At 33.1% G+C, this 19,554-nt stretch overlaps 1 protein-coding gene across 1 annotated transcript in view; it reads left to right on the top strand.

Annotated features, from left to right (window-relative positions):
* LOC125778105 (dihydrolipoyllysine-residue acetyltransferase component of pyruvate dehydrogenase complex, mitochondrial) overlaps positions 1 to 687 on the top strand; it is a 3,110-nt gene extending 2,423 nt beyond the window's left edge. The window contains exon 5 of the mRNA XM_049454442.1: positions 655 to 687. Within this exon, the coding sequence (XP_049310399.1) occupies positions 655 to 687 (33 nt within the window). The remainder of the gene's footprint in view (positions 1 to 654) is intronic.
* The last annotated feature ends 18,867 nt before the right edge of the window (positions 688 to 19,554 follow it).

The raw sequence follows: 19,554 nt of genomic DNA, 5'->3' as shown, positions 1-19,554 counted from the left end.
CGATCGGATAGTGTCCAGTTAAAGCCTCAACAATACTCAACACTTTAAAGGAGGCTGTTCTCTGGAACAGTAGATCTACTGCAACATTTATGGCTGCGTCTTCTGCTTAGTAGACGTTGCAGTGGGCAGGAAGCCTAAAACTAGAGATGATGGAAAGTTTGCGACAGCTTACTCCTCCACCTACTCTTCCCAAAAGTTTCGCAACAATCAAATTTATCCGAAAAAAGCGCACCATCCCTCTTTCCAGCGAATGTTTCCCCCCCATGACTACCCAGATAATCTGAGACTGAGGTCAGTTTAGGCGGCCATACACTTCGCGGCTATGTCCACCCTTTCTATATGCAGAAAGACATTCAACGCCATAGAATAAATTTTGTGGACTTTATACCGTTATAATCAATATTTTTTCCTCTATATTACTTGAGAGCAAGTTTTAGAATTATTTTGGAAATCAGGGTTTTCTTGCCTTTCAAGATTTTTTGGACTATAACTGCTTCTTTAACAACTTTTTTAAAAGAGAAGGTATTTTTTATTTTTTATAAGAATTCAATTCTGATGCTATCCGCTTTTGGTACTTATTGAAGTTTAATAGAATACGTTCAGTGGACTGCGATAATATAATATTATATTAAACAAGGTGTTCTTTTTTTCTAGAGTATTGGTACTTTCCAGAGTAAAAACAGTTAAATGCTACTTTTGCCATAGCTACTCACAATCTGATATACATTTAGTTTCCATGCTATTATTTGACAATTAATGATCGCTAAATTAAAAATAAATCGAACTTACTTTAGGTTTCAGTAGAAAGTCCATTTCTTAGCTAAAAGTCTTCGAAGAGATACTTTTTTAAATCTTCAGTCAACTAGTCCTAATAATAGATGATCCCATGTAGTAATCAATTTCGTCGAATTTTTAAGATATCATCGTAGCCATTGTCGTAAGCTTCATAAAATCAAAGTGGAGCTAAGTCATATCGGTTTAAAATATTTTTTCCAAACATTTCAGTATTTCTTTGTAAATAGTGTATGTTTGTAATAACAAAAAAATTCTAACAAAATATTTCATTTCTTATGTTAGAAAAAAATTATTGAAAAAATGTCCACTAACAACATTATTTACTACTCCTCTTACTACTGTTTACAGGCATACATCCAGTATTTAGTATTCAATTTACTGATAGCTATCCTCCGCTGTGGCTTATTTGCGTAATTAGCTTTAGTAATTGCAAAATAATAATAATGCTTGTGATTAGAAAGCAATATACAATTGTGGTAATGTTAATTGCTGAAAAGTTGGCGTCCATTTTTTTATTATACAATATATTACTTCTTTTGGCTACTTAATTCGAAAAAATCGTATGTTTATTATATTTTATATAGTCATCAGAGACATATAATTTTATGTTCTTAATTTAATTAACACTAAAATTTTCTAAATATTTATTGTTGTATTAAGTTTTTATGGCTTAGCAATTTATATTCTGTACGGCTCAGAATATAAATTGGAAAGCACTGGGAAAACGAATTCTGGACTTTGAAATGAACCGCTTTGTATTTTGTTTATAAATTTTTTTGAAGGAGATAATCATGTAATGTTATCTGATATACATATACATATCTAGGCTATGTAGCAACATTAGGGGTGCCCTTTCAAAAAATATTCTAATATTATAAGACATAAAATCATAATGAGATATTATGGAATTATATTTGGTTGTCGAAAAAGTCTTTTCGTATTTTGTCAATAGGTGTCGTTAGAGTCGGATATCTCCAGTGCTACCAATCACATTACGTCATTCTATATAGTGTTAGAAAAGTGAGATTTTAAGCTCCATTTAACCAAAAAAAGTAAATTCGGTAAATTTAAGAAAAGTTACAGCTATTTAAAAATGAGTGAAAATAATGAAGAAATTCGCTTTATTTTAAAATTTTTGTATAAAAAAGAGAAGAATACAACCATGGCATGCCAAGCCACCAATAAAATTTGTGAAGTTTACGGAGACGATGCTGTTCGTGTAGCACAACAACCCTTCGCTCGCTTCCGTTCTGGAAATTTCAATGTGAAATATGCTCCTCGCTCTGATCGATCTATCGTTGAAAAAGTGGATGAAATTATGGAAAATATTGACAAGGACCGTCACATGTACAGCCATGACATCGCTAACGAACTTACCATTCATCATCAAACAGTTTTGAACCATTTAAAAAAGGCTCGCTACAAAAAAGAAGCTCGATGTTTGGGTACCACATGAATTGTCTGCGAAAAATTTAATGGACCAAAATAATATCTGCGATTCTTTGCTAAAACGAAATGAAATCGAACTATTTCTGAAGCGAATGGAAACAGGAGACGAAAAGTGGATCAAATACGACAATAATGTTCAAAAAAGATCATGGTCTAAGCATGATGAAGCTCAGCAAATGGTCGCAAAGCTATGATTGACGCCTCGAAAGGTTATGCTGAGTGTTTGGTGGGATTGGAAATGAATAATCCACTATGAGCTGCTCCAGCCTGGTCAAACGATTGATTCTACATTTTACTGTCAACAACTGATGATATTGAAGTAAGCAATCGAAAAAGCGGTCAGAACTAATCAGCAAAAAGGGGTTCGTCTTCCATTAGGACAACGCTAGACCACACACTTTTTCGATAACACGGCAAAAACATAAATCCAGCCATTATTATTTAGATCCAAATCAGAATATATGCTTTACCGGCCTTCACTACTAACTTCTAACGTAAGTCTTAATGTTATCCAAGAAACAAACGGTTCTTTTAAATCATAAAAAATATCCAGATCTATAATTTCTTGTTAAAAACCGATCACTATCAGAAAAAATGGTCCTTTAATATAGAAATTCTATTCCATAGGAAGATAAATATGTAACGATCATTCTACGAAAAAGCAATTTTAAGATCTATTTTATAAAAATATTTAAAGTTGCTTGCACTGTAGAACATCCCTACTGCGGATTTGCCAAATAAAAATTCCCTTAATGGAACTTCGCTCTACGCAGTCAAAAACGATGCCATTGAATTTAGTTTACAAATTTGTATGCAAAAACCAGTCTAAAATATCTACTCTTACTAATTTAAATAAAAAACTGGCGCAAACTTGTTTTCAGAAATTGTCCCATCCACAAGAAAGATATAGCAAGTCATTATCAATGCCAACGGACTGCCTTCAACTGAAGCCAAAAGTGAAGGTATGTACAACATACGGACGTAGGCCGAAATCGCTAAATGGACATAGAGACAAGCAAACATAAAGAGTTATTTATAAACCTACATAGCATTTACAAGCCTATATATGTAAGTATATTAGTAGTGAGTGTTAATAAATACGCTTCAAAAATAAATAATCTTACGCATACTACATTTTGAATTAAAAGGCAATTTGGGTAGCCAAATAAATTTGCTATTTACATAACTGTTTTCATAGCCACAAATAAACAACACTTCTTCATGTCGCTTCAAGACAATAAGAAAACAAAAATACTTGAAACTCGCTGTTTACAGCTGTATAACGGTATCTTATCACACCGTAACAAAGCATTTCGCGCACAGGTGCACGCAAAGATAGCGAATTCGCGTAATCAATGATACTTTAGTTACTTATTTAATACACATATACCCATACCTTCTTATACAATATAGAAATATATCACTGTATTTACTTGAATTGAACTTTGTCACTTCAAAATTTAAACAATTTCGAGCATTGCGGCAAACAACTACAAAATTCGCACCATCGATACATATTCACATTCGATTTTTATTTTAATTTATTTTTTTTTGTCTTTGTCTTTGCTATCACCTTACTACTCAGTCACTTCGTTTATTTACATACAATTTATGCAAAAAATAAAATAAAATAATAATAACAAACACAAAGCAACGTCAGCGGTCAACAACTTTGCGCACACTTCAGCCAGCACGCACTGAATCACTACATACCAGTCACTGCGTCTGCCCAGAAGCAATGAACAAACAAACAAAAAAACATAGGAAAAATAGCTTTGATTGGCTTTGATTTCAATTGACTAGGAATTAGATTATGCTCTAGCAAAGGTTTGTAACCTTCAATATGCAAATGATTTTCAAAGCTTCCAATTTAGTGTCGTCGACTGTGGGGCACGTGCATGTTCCAGCTATTTTTTGGCAGATTGCAAAGGTGCGACAATTGGATATATATTTTTTCATACTCTTTATTATTTTTATACTTTGAAAAGGATATAATAGATTCGCCACAATGTTTGTAATATACTTACATAAGGAAACCTCGTAGACCCTATGAAATATACGAGGGCTGCTATATATGTATATTTCTGGCTTAGGCAACACTAAGTATTGCCAGGTGCAATCTGACATTTCCATTGGAAAGTTTGACATATTTAGCATAACATCACTCAGAACGTTTTGTCATTTAATCGTGAATTGTTTTATTTACAGGGAATTAAAAAATTGATCTCGGCCAAAAAATGGAATTAACTCGTGAACATTTTCGTGCGATCATTTTTCACAACTTTCGACGTGGATTATCACGACAAGAGTGCATCGATGAACTAAAATCTTCGTACGGCTATGAAGCAGCATCCTATAGCACTGTGAAAAACTGGTACAACGAATTCAATCGTGGTCGACGCTCGCTCAAAGTCGAATTCCGTGAAGGTCGTCCAAAAACAGCCGTTGTGCCAGAAAACATCGATGCCGTACGTGAACTGATAATGCAAGACCGTCATATAACATACCTTCAGATAGAGGCATGCCTATGCATTTCTCCCACCAGCATACATTCGATATTGCATGAACACCTGGCCGTAAAAAAGGTTTGTTCTCGTTGGATCCCGCACAATTTGACAATCGCTCAAAAAAAGGCTCGTGTGGATTGGTGTAAAGAAATGCTGAAAAAATACGATCGCGGTGCTTCAAAAGACGTTTATAAGATCGTCACAGGTGAAGAATCATGGATCTGTGCGTATGAGCCCGAAACAAAACAGCAATCGACCATGTGGGTCTTCCAAGACGAGCCAAATCCAACGAAAGTTGTTCGTGGAAGAAGCAGTCGCCTGTTTCTTCGGAAAAACTGGTAATGTGGCGACTGTTCCGCTTGAGCAACGTAGGACGGTCAATTCTGAGTGGTACACCACCATTTGTTTGCCTGAAGTCTTCGGAGAAATTCGAAAAACGAACAAGAAAAGCCGAATCATCGGCTCAAACCAGTGCCTTTTTGACCGGCCAAAACGTCGAATTGATGGGTCATCCGCCGTACAGCCCTGACTTGGCACCCAATGACTTCTTTTTATTCCCACACATCAAGAAAATAATGCGTGGTCAACGATTTTCGTCGCCAGAAGATGCTGTTGAAGCATTCAAAAACCATGTTTTGGAGGTGTCTCAATCGGAGTGGAAAAAGTGCTTCGAAAATTGGTTTGAGCGCATGCAAAAGTATATAAATCTTGATGGAGAATATTTTGAAAAACAATAAAACCATTTCCGTTGATAAATATTCCTATTTTCATTATTAGGCCAGAAATATATATAGCAGCCCTCGTACATGTCCTTTTCTTTTCCAGAAGTCGCATTTGTCGAAGTTGTTGCTATTGGACCAATATAGCATATAGTTGCCATACAAACTGAACGTTGAAACACCAGTTCTTGTATGAAAAACGTTTTTATTTGAATAGTTATTGACACGACATCGCAGATTGTTCAGATCAGACTACTATAGCGTATAACTACCATACAAACTGGTCGATCAAAATCTAGCTAAATATCTTTTTAAACCTTTTTATGTTACAACAAATCTTCGTGAAGGGTTATAACCGGAGATCCAAGTAGAAACACTTGTTTCAATCATTCATTATTGGATAATATTCGACCGAGGGACCACGTCCAGCACACCGTGAAGTAGATGAGTGTGTACACGAAAACCATGGGGAGTCGATTCAGTAAAAACTGAAGCGACCTCTCTTCGCTCTATAAGCTCTTGAAAAGTTACAAAAAAAACACCTTTTTGAGCCAAATTTTGTTCAGCGATGAGGTCCAATTCTGGCTCAATGGGTATGTAAACAAGCAAAATTTTCGCATTTGAGACGAAGAGCAGCCTGAAGAAATTCAAGAGCTGCCATTTCGTCCAGAAAAAAACAACGGTTTGGTGTCGTTTGTGAGTCGGTGGAATCATCGGTCCATATATCTTCAAAAATGATGCCGATGAGAACGTAATCGTCAATGGCAACCGTTATTTCGCCATGATAACAGACTATTTGATACCCGAAATTAAAGCTCGTGATCTCGGCGACATTTTGTTTCAGCATGATGACACCACTTCCCACACATCGGATCAAACAATGGATTTATTGAAAGAGCACTTCGTTGAGCAAACAATTTCACGTTTTGGGACGCTCGATTGGCTTGGTGGCCAATTTTTTTGAACAAAGTTTTTATGTAAATTGATCACTTTAACACCATTCTATCGCGATACTTGAGACCTATAAACAATTTTCTCTTCCAAAAAGTTTAAATCAGAATTTTTCTCAATTTTCAACTAAAAGTCAAAATATGTATGCTTTCCACTGAATGTAAGTATTTGAACCAACAGAAAACGTTGTCAGAGACAGAATTTCCTCAATTTCCTTGTTCAATTATCTCCCTAACCAGATTCGTGGCCTTTTTTCTCATCATTTTCATCTGTCTATACTGACTGGTAAGCAATATCAGTAAACCACTCATACTAAGAAATATATAAACACCTGATAAAAAGCTTTAAATTAATTTGACGTTAATCAGAAATAAAACTCGGGGTCAGCAGGACGTATGAGTAATATGCATGTTCTGAAGGAATAACCAAAGGAAGGCACATATAGGCGTCAATGTTATAAAAAATCACTTTTCTAATCACCCTAATATATGAAAAAAGTTTGTTAACTATTTCCTTAAACTGAAACTAATACATTTGTGAGTCTCACGAACTCAGAAAAGTATTTTACAACACCAAAAACAATACACTCAAATGCGCATGCGCGACTAAATAGCTCGTACCTTAAACGCTCAGTCAAATAAAAAATAAGTTTAATCGATAATATTTTGTAGATTTTTCTTTGACTAACGCAAACGTGACGGCGCATTTTCAAGTGTTAAAAGCCAAAACGTGCATACCGGCGTCGTCATGGTGACTAGCGGACAGACAGACAGGCAGCCGGTTGTACTAGGCAAACGAAAATGTATGCCAGAAAACTCGTACTAGACACATCGAAGTGGATATTCACATATGTATGTATGTATGTCTGTGTGTTTGATCGCATACACGATCGTAGGTACTCAACGCCGTAAGGTACTTCGATCATTAATAAACTTAGCAGATATTTTTTGATTAATATCAATATGTACTGCGCTGCATTGTTGTTGTTATACATTAATTTATACGTTTTTTGTTGATTGAGTTGTTTTTGATATGAGTTAGATGACTTTTGAATTTTTAAAGGTAAAAGTCAAGGTCGACAAAGCAGTAATGAAAGAGAGAAGTTGACAGCACTAGACATAAGGTGAAGAGTAATAAATATTAAGACTACAATGTGTCTAATATATATGTACTCGTACTAATATGGATACAATATTTATATATGTATGTATATAAACAAAATTTAATTTGTTCTTGCGAAGACAATTACGAAACGAAGCATATAATTTATCAAGTGATAAACAAATAGATGACAAAGTTAAATTCTAAAATGCTTCATATACATATGTATATGTCACATACATACATATACGTATACACGTGAATATGCATATAAATAAGTGTTACTAACTTCTAATGAAAATAAAATGCAATTAAATGTGCTAATAAAACTAAGTTTATATAAGTGTTAAATATTTTTAATTTTTTCTTTAAATTTTCCTTTTTGCTGCAACACGAATTTTTTTCTTTAATAACTTGAATTTTAACTGAAATAAAAGTCATCATTTAACTCATTCCAATGCTGGCCACAAATATATTTCTTTCAATAATATCTTATTGTCGAAAATCTTCCCTTGCAATATATTTTTGAAACAAAATTGCAACATTCAAACTGTACCACCCTAATATTTTGCCAAAAATATTTTAAACTTAACAATAACCAACAAATTCATCATTTTTCCATACATATGAAATACAAAAGATTGTTCATTTCATTTACTCTTTATTTAATTCGCGTCTTTAGAAACATCAATCTTTAAGCGCCATCAAGGTGAGTGCAATTAATCGCTGAAATTCGGCGAACAAAGCTTCCTCTTCATCTGCTACGTTTGCTATAAAACTGCTTTTCCGCTTAGTCAGTCAGCTGTTGCCGTAAGGTTACACAAAATCAATGTCACCTAAAAAGGTGTTAATTTTTTAAAAGAATAAACGATAATTTCAAGTACATCATGACTTGTGTAGCCTAGATCAGACAGCACAAAATGACGTTCAAGTACAAAGTCCGATGTGTTTGCTTATACATTAATAGTTATAAAATAAGTATAACTTAAATATAACTATTTTTGTGCTTGTGGTCAAAAAAGATGACCGTGAACAGTAAATGTAATGCACTGATTACAAAAAATTATTTTTGCTGACTCGACTAAATAAACAAAATGTGTCAGCACAAAATTTATTTTCTCTTCTGGTGCTTATTGCTGTTTTTCTTTTTTTTTAAGCTTAAAATTGTTGAAATAAGCAAAACTATTTGCTATTGTTAATGAAATGACCTTTGAGATATGATTTCATTTTTTTGCTTCGGATATTAAGCAACGTAGTATACAAAGAGAGCGCTGTTTTGTATACTTTAACTTTAATATCCAATTTAAGTTATGTGAAGTCAACAACAATATTTGTAAAATTGCAAATTTGCAAATTGTACAAAATGAATTTTGCTAAAAAAATCGCTAAAGAATTTTAAAAGATTTTTAAAGAAATGTTTACTTGAAAATTCGTTTATTTTCATAAATAAGCATGATTTTTGTAAAAAATTTTGCAAAAGAAATTCCTAAATAATTTTATGAGATTTTTTAAAGAAAATTTTACTTCAAAATTCGTATATTTTCATGAAAAAGCTTGATTTTTGTAAAACAAAAGTTGCGAAAAGAAATTCCTAAATAATTTCAAAAGATATTTTTTTAATTTTTACTTCAAAATTAGTATATTTTCGTGAAAAAATTTAGCGAAAACAGCCCCTAAATAATTTTAAAGAAATTGCTACTTCAAAACTCATATTTTTCATAAAACAGAATGATTTTTGTAATTTATTTTTGTATAAAAATAGCATAATAGAAATGATTTTTGTAGTTTTTAATTTTAATTTAAATTATAAAACTTTCTTTTACATATTTAAATTTAATTTACGTACAGAAAATTTTCCAAAGCTGTATTCAAAATTAAAAAAAAATTGCATTCGAGTTTGTCGCTTAAGTCTTATGTTTACTATGCCTAGCTATGTTTTATATGGCCTGAGCAGGATAACTTTACCATAAAGTTCTCCCAGTGGGAAACGTCGGAAATCTTATTAGGTGTATATACCTCTATATACATATGTATATGATCATCGTGACGAGTTGAGTGGATTTAACAATGTCAGTATGACATTCTGTATGCAGTCGTTCTATTAAAATGGTTAAAATATATAAAAATACTAGAGGACCCGCCTACGTTTTACTGTGGCTGATACATAGGTATTAGTTAAGGAATAATCGGATTTTGATGATGAAGCAACAAAAATGAATCAAAAAGCATTTCGTGCGTTAAGAAAGAATTGGTTTTTGGGGTAAAAATACTATTGAATTTGGGTTGTGCATTAGTGAAATCAATCGAGTCCAATCGATTGTCAGCCTGGTGGACTGCATATTAAGAAAGTTCTCAAGCGTGGAAAGACAAAAAAATCGGCTGGCAAGGTTATGGCATCAGTCTTTTGGGATGCCCGTGGTATATTATTCATCGAATGATAAATGAGCCAGTGAGTCATTGCATTGTGTATTTGATTGCAGTTCTATTCTACCATTCCCAATATTTAGCAATTTTATTATTTTTCAGGAAGGATCAGTTTGAAATTGTACGCATATATGTATTCATCGTTCCCGTTTAAATATTGTATTGCTCTGTGCAATGCTTCGAAAAGATTTCTGTATATCTCAAATTTTTTATCAACACTTCAGTTATGCCGCTATTTTTTTATGCCAGACCTTTTGCAATTTTAAATTGCCTGTCAAGATACCCCCTCCAATAGTTAGCAGGTATGAAAAAAATGTTATAGCTACCCATAGATGTATTGAATCACCCAATTTATTACTTAAGAACGAACTCTGTCCTCAATATAAAAACTTGATCCACAGATGTCGCCTTTTACTTTGGCATTGTTTTGTTTAATACACGTTTACGCCAATTTAAGGTTTGAATATTGGATACTGCGATTATAGCGCCATCCATCGGTCAAACATTTCAAAATTAACAATTGATTAAAAATTAAAAAATAATTTAAAAAACATTTTCCAGTGGACCAAATTGTAAATCTAAACCATTCTCGAATCTCCTTGAACATACACACAAAATTTCATCAAAATCGGCCCATCCGTTTAGGAGCAGTTCAAATGCAAACACACGGTCAGAAGATTTATATATAAAAATATATTAAAAATCGGCTTTTTCATTGTTTCTTTGTAAAAGTTTCGTAAGCAATAAAAATTGTTTTCAACCACAAACGCAGAATCAGTCGCTTACATCATTCAGCAACATTAGTTTGAATTATTCTCAATTCATCTTAGATAACTTTTCAATTTACATAAAATTCCAATAAAATTTTCTGTATTTTTTACAACAGTGATCACGAAAGCATTTACCTTTTGCATGTGTTTATGACAATTTCAAATAATTTTTTATGATAGTTTTAGGTCAGTTATCGAATTCGCGTGCTAGTAATTACGATATCAAAGTTCGATAGTTATTTTAGTGAATGCAATGTGACTCTTGCATAAAAAAAATAATAATAATAAAATGACAAATATAAGACTAAATAATTATTGTTTATTGAAAACACTAATATATAGATAAATTAATATAAATCATCAAATGAATCGAGTATTTAAAATTATAATAAAAAAGTAATTAAATATAAAATATATAAATACTCTCATTGAAGAATAATAATAAAAATATTTATTATAAATTATATATTTTCATGGAAAAATAATAATAAAGCTATATTAATGGATTAAAAGCATCAAAAGGGTCAACATTTAATGTAGGGATTATAATAACTACCCAATTGTTGACTCATTCTGAATGAACTGTAATTATTATTGTTGTTGTTTCAAATTTGTGTATTTTACGGCTTTAACTTTTTTTAATTGAATAGCGTTCACATCTTTAATGCCATTAAATACAGTAATTCAAATCCTGCTTTTAAAATCAATTACTGTTATCAACTAACCGCTTTCGCTGTTTTATCTTTTTTCCTAACCTTAAACTTTCGTCGGATAATCATCGTTAAATTTTCCATTATATACTTAAAATTTGCATTTTACCAGATTTAAACCTATGTACGAGTATGTATGTATTTTTTTGATTCCACGTAGAAGGAAAATAATGACGTTACGTCCTTAAGATGAAGACCCTAATCTCAAGTTTGAGATACAGGAAGTGATGATATTGATATTAAATTCGTAGAGAGAGTGAATAGTAACTGTTATTGTACCTAAGGGCCTGAGACCTGTGGTTTAAAAATCACTATGTTCTTTCATACAAAAATGTATTGCCGAGGCATACCACTTTGTCGGGTTTATAGAGTAAAAAACTCAAAAACTAACAAGTATTTTGTGTACAGAATCGTTGCAAATGTTGGAAAAGGCTTACGGTGAATCAATTTTATCAAAAACACAAGCCTATGAGTGATACAAAGCCTTTAAAGACGGTCGAGAGGTCGTTAAAGACATGCCTCGTTCTGGACGATCTTCAATCTCTTCAACTGATGAAAATATTAAGACAGTGAAGGATTTGGTGCTTGAAAAGCATCGGGAAAGTGTTAGAAAGATGGCAAGAGAGCTCGATATCTCTTGCGAGTCCGTTCCAATGATTTTTGTGGGTATTTTGGGTAGAAAATGCGTTCTTGCTCGACTCATCCCGATAAAACTGAATTTTTTCAAAAAGACTACGATTTAAAGCCAACAAAACAATGAATATGAATCGATCAATCGCCGCATTCAACAGATTTGGCTATATTTACAATTTCTGGGACCTTTTTTGTCACAATGTATAAATCTTTTTATCAATATTATATTATTTGAACTCTTTACTGAGTGCCACATAACAACTCTTACAAAAATCTACAGATTTTCATAAGAAAACGTGATTGGTAAATGAAGTCTGGCTTAACTGTGGACTTCGTACTTATTTAAAGATATGCTAGCAAGATTTTTATGTGCAATTACATATCAATTTTAACATGCAATACACACTCACAAGTAAATATCTACGTTTATTGCAGGTGTGGTAAGAAAATCATGAAAAAATCACGTTAAACTCACTGTTGATGACCCGCAGCTCAAGGTAAGCGCCATTTCCAATGACCAAACTGCTACAACCACTCAGCTTAAGAGTGTACATTTACTTAGTGGCATTACATAACATGTATATGTGTTATGACAGCTCATTATTATTATTATTATTATTATTTTAATTGCCTTTTCACAACACTACGCATGCAACTGATAAGCCACTTCCACAACACGTAAAGGAAATGGAAAGTCTGCCAACAGCCGTTTACCTAATGCACACACCTTCCCCATAAGATACATAGGTCATGCCTTAAGTACACTCTCAAATATAGTTGCCGGCCAACTAATTATCACTTTTTAATTACATTTTTCAATGTATGATTAAGTTCACGAATCTGCGCTCATTTTGGGTGTCCCACTTTGCATATGAATCGCGTGTTGCCGTTAGTTGTTGTAAAGTATTATTTTTATGAAACGTATTTGTTGTTATTTTGTAATTGTATACTAGCTATGTGTTTTAAAATTTAAATTATTGGTTACATTGAGTTACTTAAGCGGTTTAAGACCAATTTCGTTGTTTATTCAAAAATATTTATGCTTTTAATTTAACTGTCTTGTCTTTGTAGTGGATTGTACCAGAGAGTATTAATAATTGCTTTGCTGTAACGAATTTTATACCATTAAACATTAAATAAGAAATTTTTGCCAGTTTTCCAATCAAGAAAAAACAATAAATTATACAGGGTGACCCAACGAAATATCAGTAAAACGGTCTATTTGTAAATTTAAAAAAAATTATATATTTAATTTTTTTTATTAGATTCCAAGAGATCATAAAAAATTTTATATATATTCTTAAATTTAAATTTTTACTATTTTTGGTTAGGTTAGATGACTGATCGAAGAACCTTCTCATTTGAACTCCAGAAAGTTTTTTTATACTAAAATATGTCTTTTTGATCACTATTCTTCGAAAACAACTTAAGTTTTCAATATTCTTGACTAACTCAATCCAAAGCCATACTTTTCTAATCACTCTGACTTGTTTATGAATACATTCTGTTCTCAATATCTATTGTTACTTACACATAATATCGAGTTATTTATGATTATTTTCGATTTTTGAGAAATTTTTATCAAGAAACCGAAAGATCCAATTGGAACTGGACTAATGCGTTTTATATAGACTGCCATTTTTCATGTCCCGAGAGTTGTATTTTAAATTTGTTTAAAAGTTGCGACATTGCCTTTTCGGAACTCAATTACTTTTAGACAAGTACCTAATTTACCACCATTTAACACTCATCAATTCAATGCCTGACTTGTTGAAGTATAAGTACACACCAAAGCAACCCTAATCGCCATCGTTTTGTCAGATAACAGCTTTGCTATCTTTAACTCTCGTTAAAAACAAGCTTACGTAATAATGCAGTATTTACTTTTAGTATTTAAGTCTATTCTTCAGCAACCACATTCAATTTCTTGTGTTGAAGCTTAGCTTGAGTTTCGTGGCGCTCACCATATTTAGTACGGCCATAATTTGACCCACTTTTCGCGAAAAATAAAATCAAATGAAACTTGTTTTCCACAGACACTTCATTACATTTGAGTTTACTTCTTTTCTACAGTTGTCGGCGATTTTTGGCAACACAACGCCACACGCAAGGCCAACCGGCCATAGTAGTATAAATCTTTTAGTTGAAAACATATAATTTTGCCAATTTCTTATTCAATTAAGTGGCCAACAAGTTTGTGCGTTGTAACATATGTATTAGCCGATACTGGACAGGCAGATTTTTTTATAAGGCGATATATTTGCATTTGTGCATACATACATACATACCATAGATTGTAGCTTTGGGTAAATATAAAAATATATACATAGTCACGCAAAATGCTCGTTTCGCTTTAGATTTGCTAGTCTATTAGTGTTTGCCATTCCCTTTGCTCAGCATCAATATTACAAAATTTGATTTAGAACTATGCTGGATCTAATACAAGAGACTTCAAAGCCTCTTTCAGTTTATTAAACTTGAAATCCAACTACTAAATCTCCATGGTTAGATGTGCTTAACAAAAATGTAAATTATGTGATTCGTTAAGGCTACTGTGGTTAAATCCTATGACTAACCTAATTGTATTCCAATTCTATTCTAATTCTGTTCTTGGATCGTTGCTAAAAGAATAAGCGTGAGAGCTTTGTTAGGGTTCCAAATAGTCTGATTTTCATAAACTTTTAGAAGTATTGAATGCAATATTCTTTTCTTCCATATACATGTAACTATATGGAGAAGTAGATTCGAATAATTCTAATTAAAACACAAAAAGATGGTTTCAAGAAACCTACACTAAATTTTTTATCTTAGAGATCGATCACTATTTCGAGTAAGTTTAATAAAAGAACATATATTTGACAAAGCTAACTGATAATTATAACTGAGACTCAATGAATTTGGCCAAAAAGCTTCAAAAAACACAACAGTTATTATAGAACTACTTTATAAACAAAGCATCCATTGAAATTAGATGACTTAAGGAGCAAGAAAAGAATCCGTCGAAATTAGACGAATTAAGAATTAAGAAAAGCAATAATTGTTAACGCTATTCGGAACCTAAGAAAGAAGGTCTGTACAAACTAATATATCTCTCGGTAAATTTTAAAAATAATAGTTATATATACGCCTAATTTTAATGGAGAAATGAGAGACGGATGTTTCACCAAAAGATAGTACTTGTATTTACACATCTTGCGATTCATGTTAGCAGAAAATTTACTCTGAATAAGTTCCGTACTGGTATAAACATACAACACAACAATTTTTGATTACTATAATGATATATCTACCAGTTTCTTCCTATATGAGTATCATGCTTTCTTAATCTCTCTATAAGTACTTCTAAATATACAGAAAAGTTCAGTATTTCACGTTCTGGGGACAATACCCGGATCTTTTGACAGTTCAGAAGCAAATAACGGATAGGCCATCTAACGTTTTAAATTTGAATTATCTATATTTCGACACTGGAAACGTCAAATACCATTCGGAAAGTGACAGATATTCAGTAAAAAGTCTAAAATTTACGAAATGGGTCGCTATTCACTATTCTACAGTTCGCAGATTGAGCAGAAGATCGTTTGACCTAAGGTGGTCAATTTTACCGAAAAATCATATTTTCGGACGTAATCGTCGAGAAGCCAATGCACCCAGCACGAATCACTGTATGGTGGGGATTTTGGGTCTGGTGGAATCATCCGCCCATTTTTCTTCGAAAATGAAGAAAGAACCGCAACCATCAATGGTGAGCGATATCGCGCAATGATAACCGAATTTTTCTTCATGCAAATTGAATAGGAAGACTTGAACAACATTTGGTTCCAGCAGGACGGCGCTACGTGCCATACAGCAAACACTACACTCAATCTTTTACGCCCTATCTTCGAAATTTAAAATTTTATATGGCCCACCTATATTTACTCTCCTAGAAGAAAATAAGTTTTTTTTTCAAATTCCATAGCACTCTAGGACCACAGGTTTCGCATTTGTATATTTACACCCTAAACAAGGTATATGTATTAAGTTCGCCACGAAGTTTATAAAACACAAAAGAAAACGTCGGAGCCCCTACAAAGTATATATATAATTTATACTAAGACTTACAGATCTAAACAGGATTAGATCTCCGAAATAATAGCCCTACCCGGAATAAAATCCGGGTCAATTCCGGTAACGTAGAACCAGCTGTTGTAGGAATTGAATATACTATACAACTGATAAGCGTGACGAGCTGAGATGTTTTGACCATGTACATGCGAACTAATCCCTCAGTTTTCGAACTGTCGAACAGAAATTTTGCACACGTCCATTGAAACCGAGATCAGATCAGATCAGAACAGATCATTATAGCCTAAAGTTGCCATATAAACTGAAATATCGGAAACAAGTACTGGAAAATTGTTTTCAGTTGACAGGTATCTTCATGTTCTTCGGCACGGTGTATGGACCAAGGTAATAATGCAATATGCGAGGAAATTCTTCAGATCGGTCCACTATGGCATATAACTGCTATATAGTAGATTGAACGATCAGAATCAAATGCTTGTATGGAAAGCTTTTTCAGATATTTACAACATATTTTCATGAAATTTGGCATTGGCTATTGTCACAGTGCAATATCTGATCGTGTTTCAGGTAGAGACGATTTTATACCCCTTTTCTATATGTTATATATAATGCACCTGTGAAGGGTATGAAAGTTTCGGTGCGGCCGAAGTTAACGTTCTTTCTTGTTTTGATAAATAAAAGTCTTCTGCGATTTATTATTGAAAAAAATACCATTAAGTAAATAGATATATATTTCTTTAACTATACATACTCATACATACATACATATTTATAATTAAATAAATAATAAATGAACCAAAAAATTCCATTTGCGATTTGCATAGCGATTTGAGTCATCTTCGGACTGACGTTGACTTGGCGATTGAACTGTGTGAAGTCATGTATGCCCTCGCATGTACTTACATACATGTATACATACTTATGTATGTGCTTAAGTGAATGTAACCGCAACTTTAAGATATGCATGCATGTATATACATATGTATATGTAGATTGCACGTACTACCTTATAATAAAATGCTTAGCTATGTATGTGCCTACATACATATGTCGTTGGCATATACTTAAGCGCTCCGATAGCAAAATAGAGTTAACCGAAAATAGGCGGAACGTAAATTTTGTACAAGTACGCACGTGTATAATTGCAAAGAGTGGAATTTTTGCCTTTTTGTGCCTTACATTTTCATGCGCTCCAAAATTGTACATACTAAGTTCCAGCCACTTTGTTGCTATTATTGCTGTGCGCTTTAAGCTTACTACAACAAATTTCTTTGGTAGCAAAATCGCAACAATTGTTATTTAAAATATTTTTTTTTTTATTTGGCTTTTTTCATTATACCCCACTATGTTAAGCGCTGCGTTAGCCGCAACTGTTGCGCATGCGCCTTAGGTTTTTGCATATTTTGGTCTTGCTGTCGAGGAAATATTTTCAATTTGCATAGATAGAATATTTATAACTCATTTAAAGTATTTTTTTAGGCCTTGTTATAATTATTTAATTTTTTCTGTCTCAGACATGTAAATAAAATAATAATATCAGCATTTTTTAGCATAAATTCTTATAGCTCGCAGCTGACCATTCACTTTACTCACCGATAATTGATTTTAATTGTTTACTATTGCTCTTCGGTCTCTGCGCCGCCTTTGCTCTGCTCAAAAACCAACTTTTTTCTGCTCCAAAATGCTTTCTTCAAACTCTTCACTTTTTCTCACTTCTTTTTTCACACTAAACTTTCTTACGACGCTTTCTGTATGCGGGTAGTCATGGAAATTTGTAATTTGTAAATCGAAACTCTGCTCTTTTTGAGTTTTCTCACTTATTTTGCACAATTCCGCTTGTAACTGCTTGCGTACCGTCGTCTTTGTCAATTTACACTAACCGCTGAACACTGTCTGTTGTCCACTTAATCCTCAAAATGCTTTAATCGCTCCTCACAAGCGATAACTTTAATATTAGTTTCTTTATTTCCAACAGGTATTTTATTTAGCTTGCCACTAATCTCAAGCGGTTTAATCGTTTTACTTGCGTTGATCGTGCGATTTGTTGTCTTCGCGTCTGTTGTGCGCGAGTAACTGGTATTTGTTGGCTTGGTGGGAAAACTCAAATATACAATGGCCGAAATGTGCGTACTAAAGAGTGTGACGGCACAGCTTCATGTGTGGCGAAATGCTCCGCGTTGTGGCTTTTTGTGTTGCGTCTGTGCTCCTTCTGGCAGTTTGCCACCTTCGCTGGGAGCTGTTGAGCGCACAAGTAATATTGGAGCAACTAAGCTCAGCTTGTTACTCAAACTACGATCAGATTGAAAGCTTTTATTTGTTCGAGCTTGAGTTTTGAGTGATCAGCTTGTTTGAGCTGTGAATAAAGCTTAGCACAAAAGTTCGGCGACTTAAAGCTCATAGAGCTTTTTAGACATTGCTTAAGCTCGCAATCATTTTCGAAAAGCTTTAAGCTAAGTTATTGTTCAAAGCTCGTTTTAAAGCTCAATATTGGTACAGACAGCTCTTTTTGAATCGTTACAAAATCCGATTACTTCTCGGTCAAAAATGATCGCTGTATAGGTGGTGTGGTTAATGAGTTATAGTATATATAGAATACTTGTAGATAAAGGGCAATGAAGCAAATTAAATGCAGACAGACACCTTTGAATTAGGCGACGTCCGGAAAACGTTTCACTTATAGTGTTTTGAAAATAATTCCGAAGCTCCAAAACAGAACTCTATTAGAGGTTGTCCCAATCCGAAAAGAACTGAAAAGAACTGTGAAATGGATTAAGAACCTTATGAAGATTACTTTTCAATTCAGATGCATTGAAAATAGGAAATCTGTATTTTTTACCTCTTAAAACCCTTGATGAAACTCATTTGACACACATAATTTAGCCATATCCAGAGAAACTTACATACCGAACAATTTCGGGTTCTAAGATTACTGGGCTGCCTGCCTATTTAAAATATCCCTTGTGGTCTTCGAGGTATATACATACATATGTGAATATCAAACCAGAATAATATAAATGGAATGAAGTTCAATCTTCTACCGTTTGTCTTCAATCGCCACACCTTGTATCCAAGCTTTCTTATATTTATTGGGCTAATAAGTTGATTGAGACCACAAAAATTGCATTTAATACTCCTAAAATAGAAGCTATTGATAAACTTATCGTTTACTGGGATTATCTTTAATCGTTTTTTATGATTTATAAGATAAGATACTTTGCAATAAATTCCAAAAATATCTCAAAATGATTTATTATAATTCAATAACTTCTCCTTTTATAACCCTGCAATGGCATATAACGGTGTTAAAGACATGCTATACTTTGTATAGTATACAATTATACGGGAAAAAATATTTTTATACTCAAGCATCCTCTTGCTAAATAGTATAATAGTTTTGTGCACATAACGGTTGTACGTATCACCTAAA

Source organism: Bactrocera dorsalis, chromosome 1 (assembly GCF_023373825.1).
Source record: "Bactrocera dorsalis isolate Fly_Bdor chromosome 1, ASM2337382v1, whole genome shotgun sequence".
NCBI lineage: Eukaryota > Metazoa > Arthropoda > Insecta > Diptera > Tephritidae > Bactrocera > Bactrocera dorsalis.
This window is presented reverse-complemented; position numbering and strand designations above follow the sequence as displayed.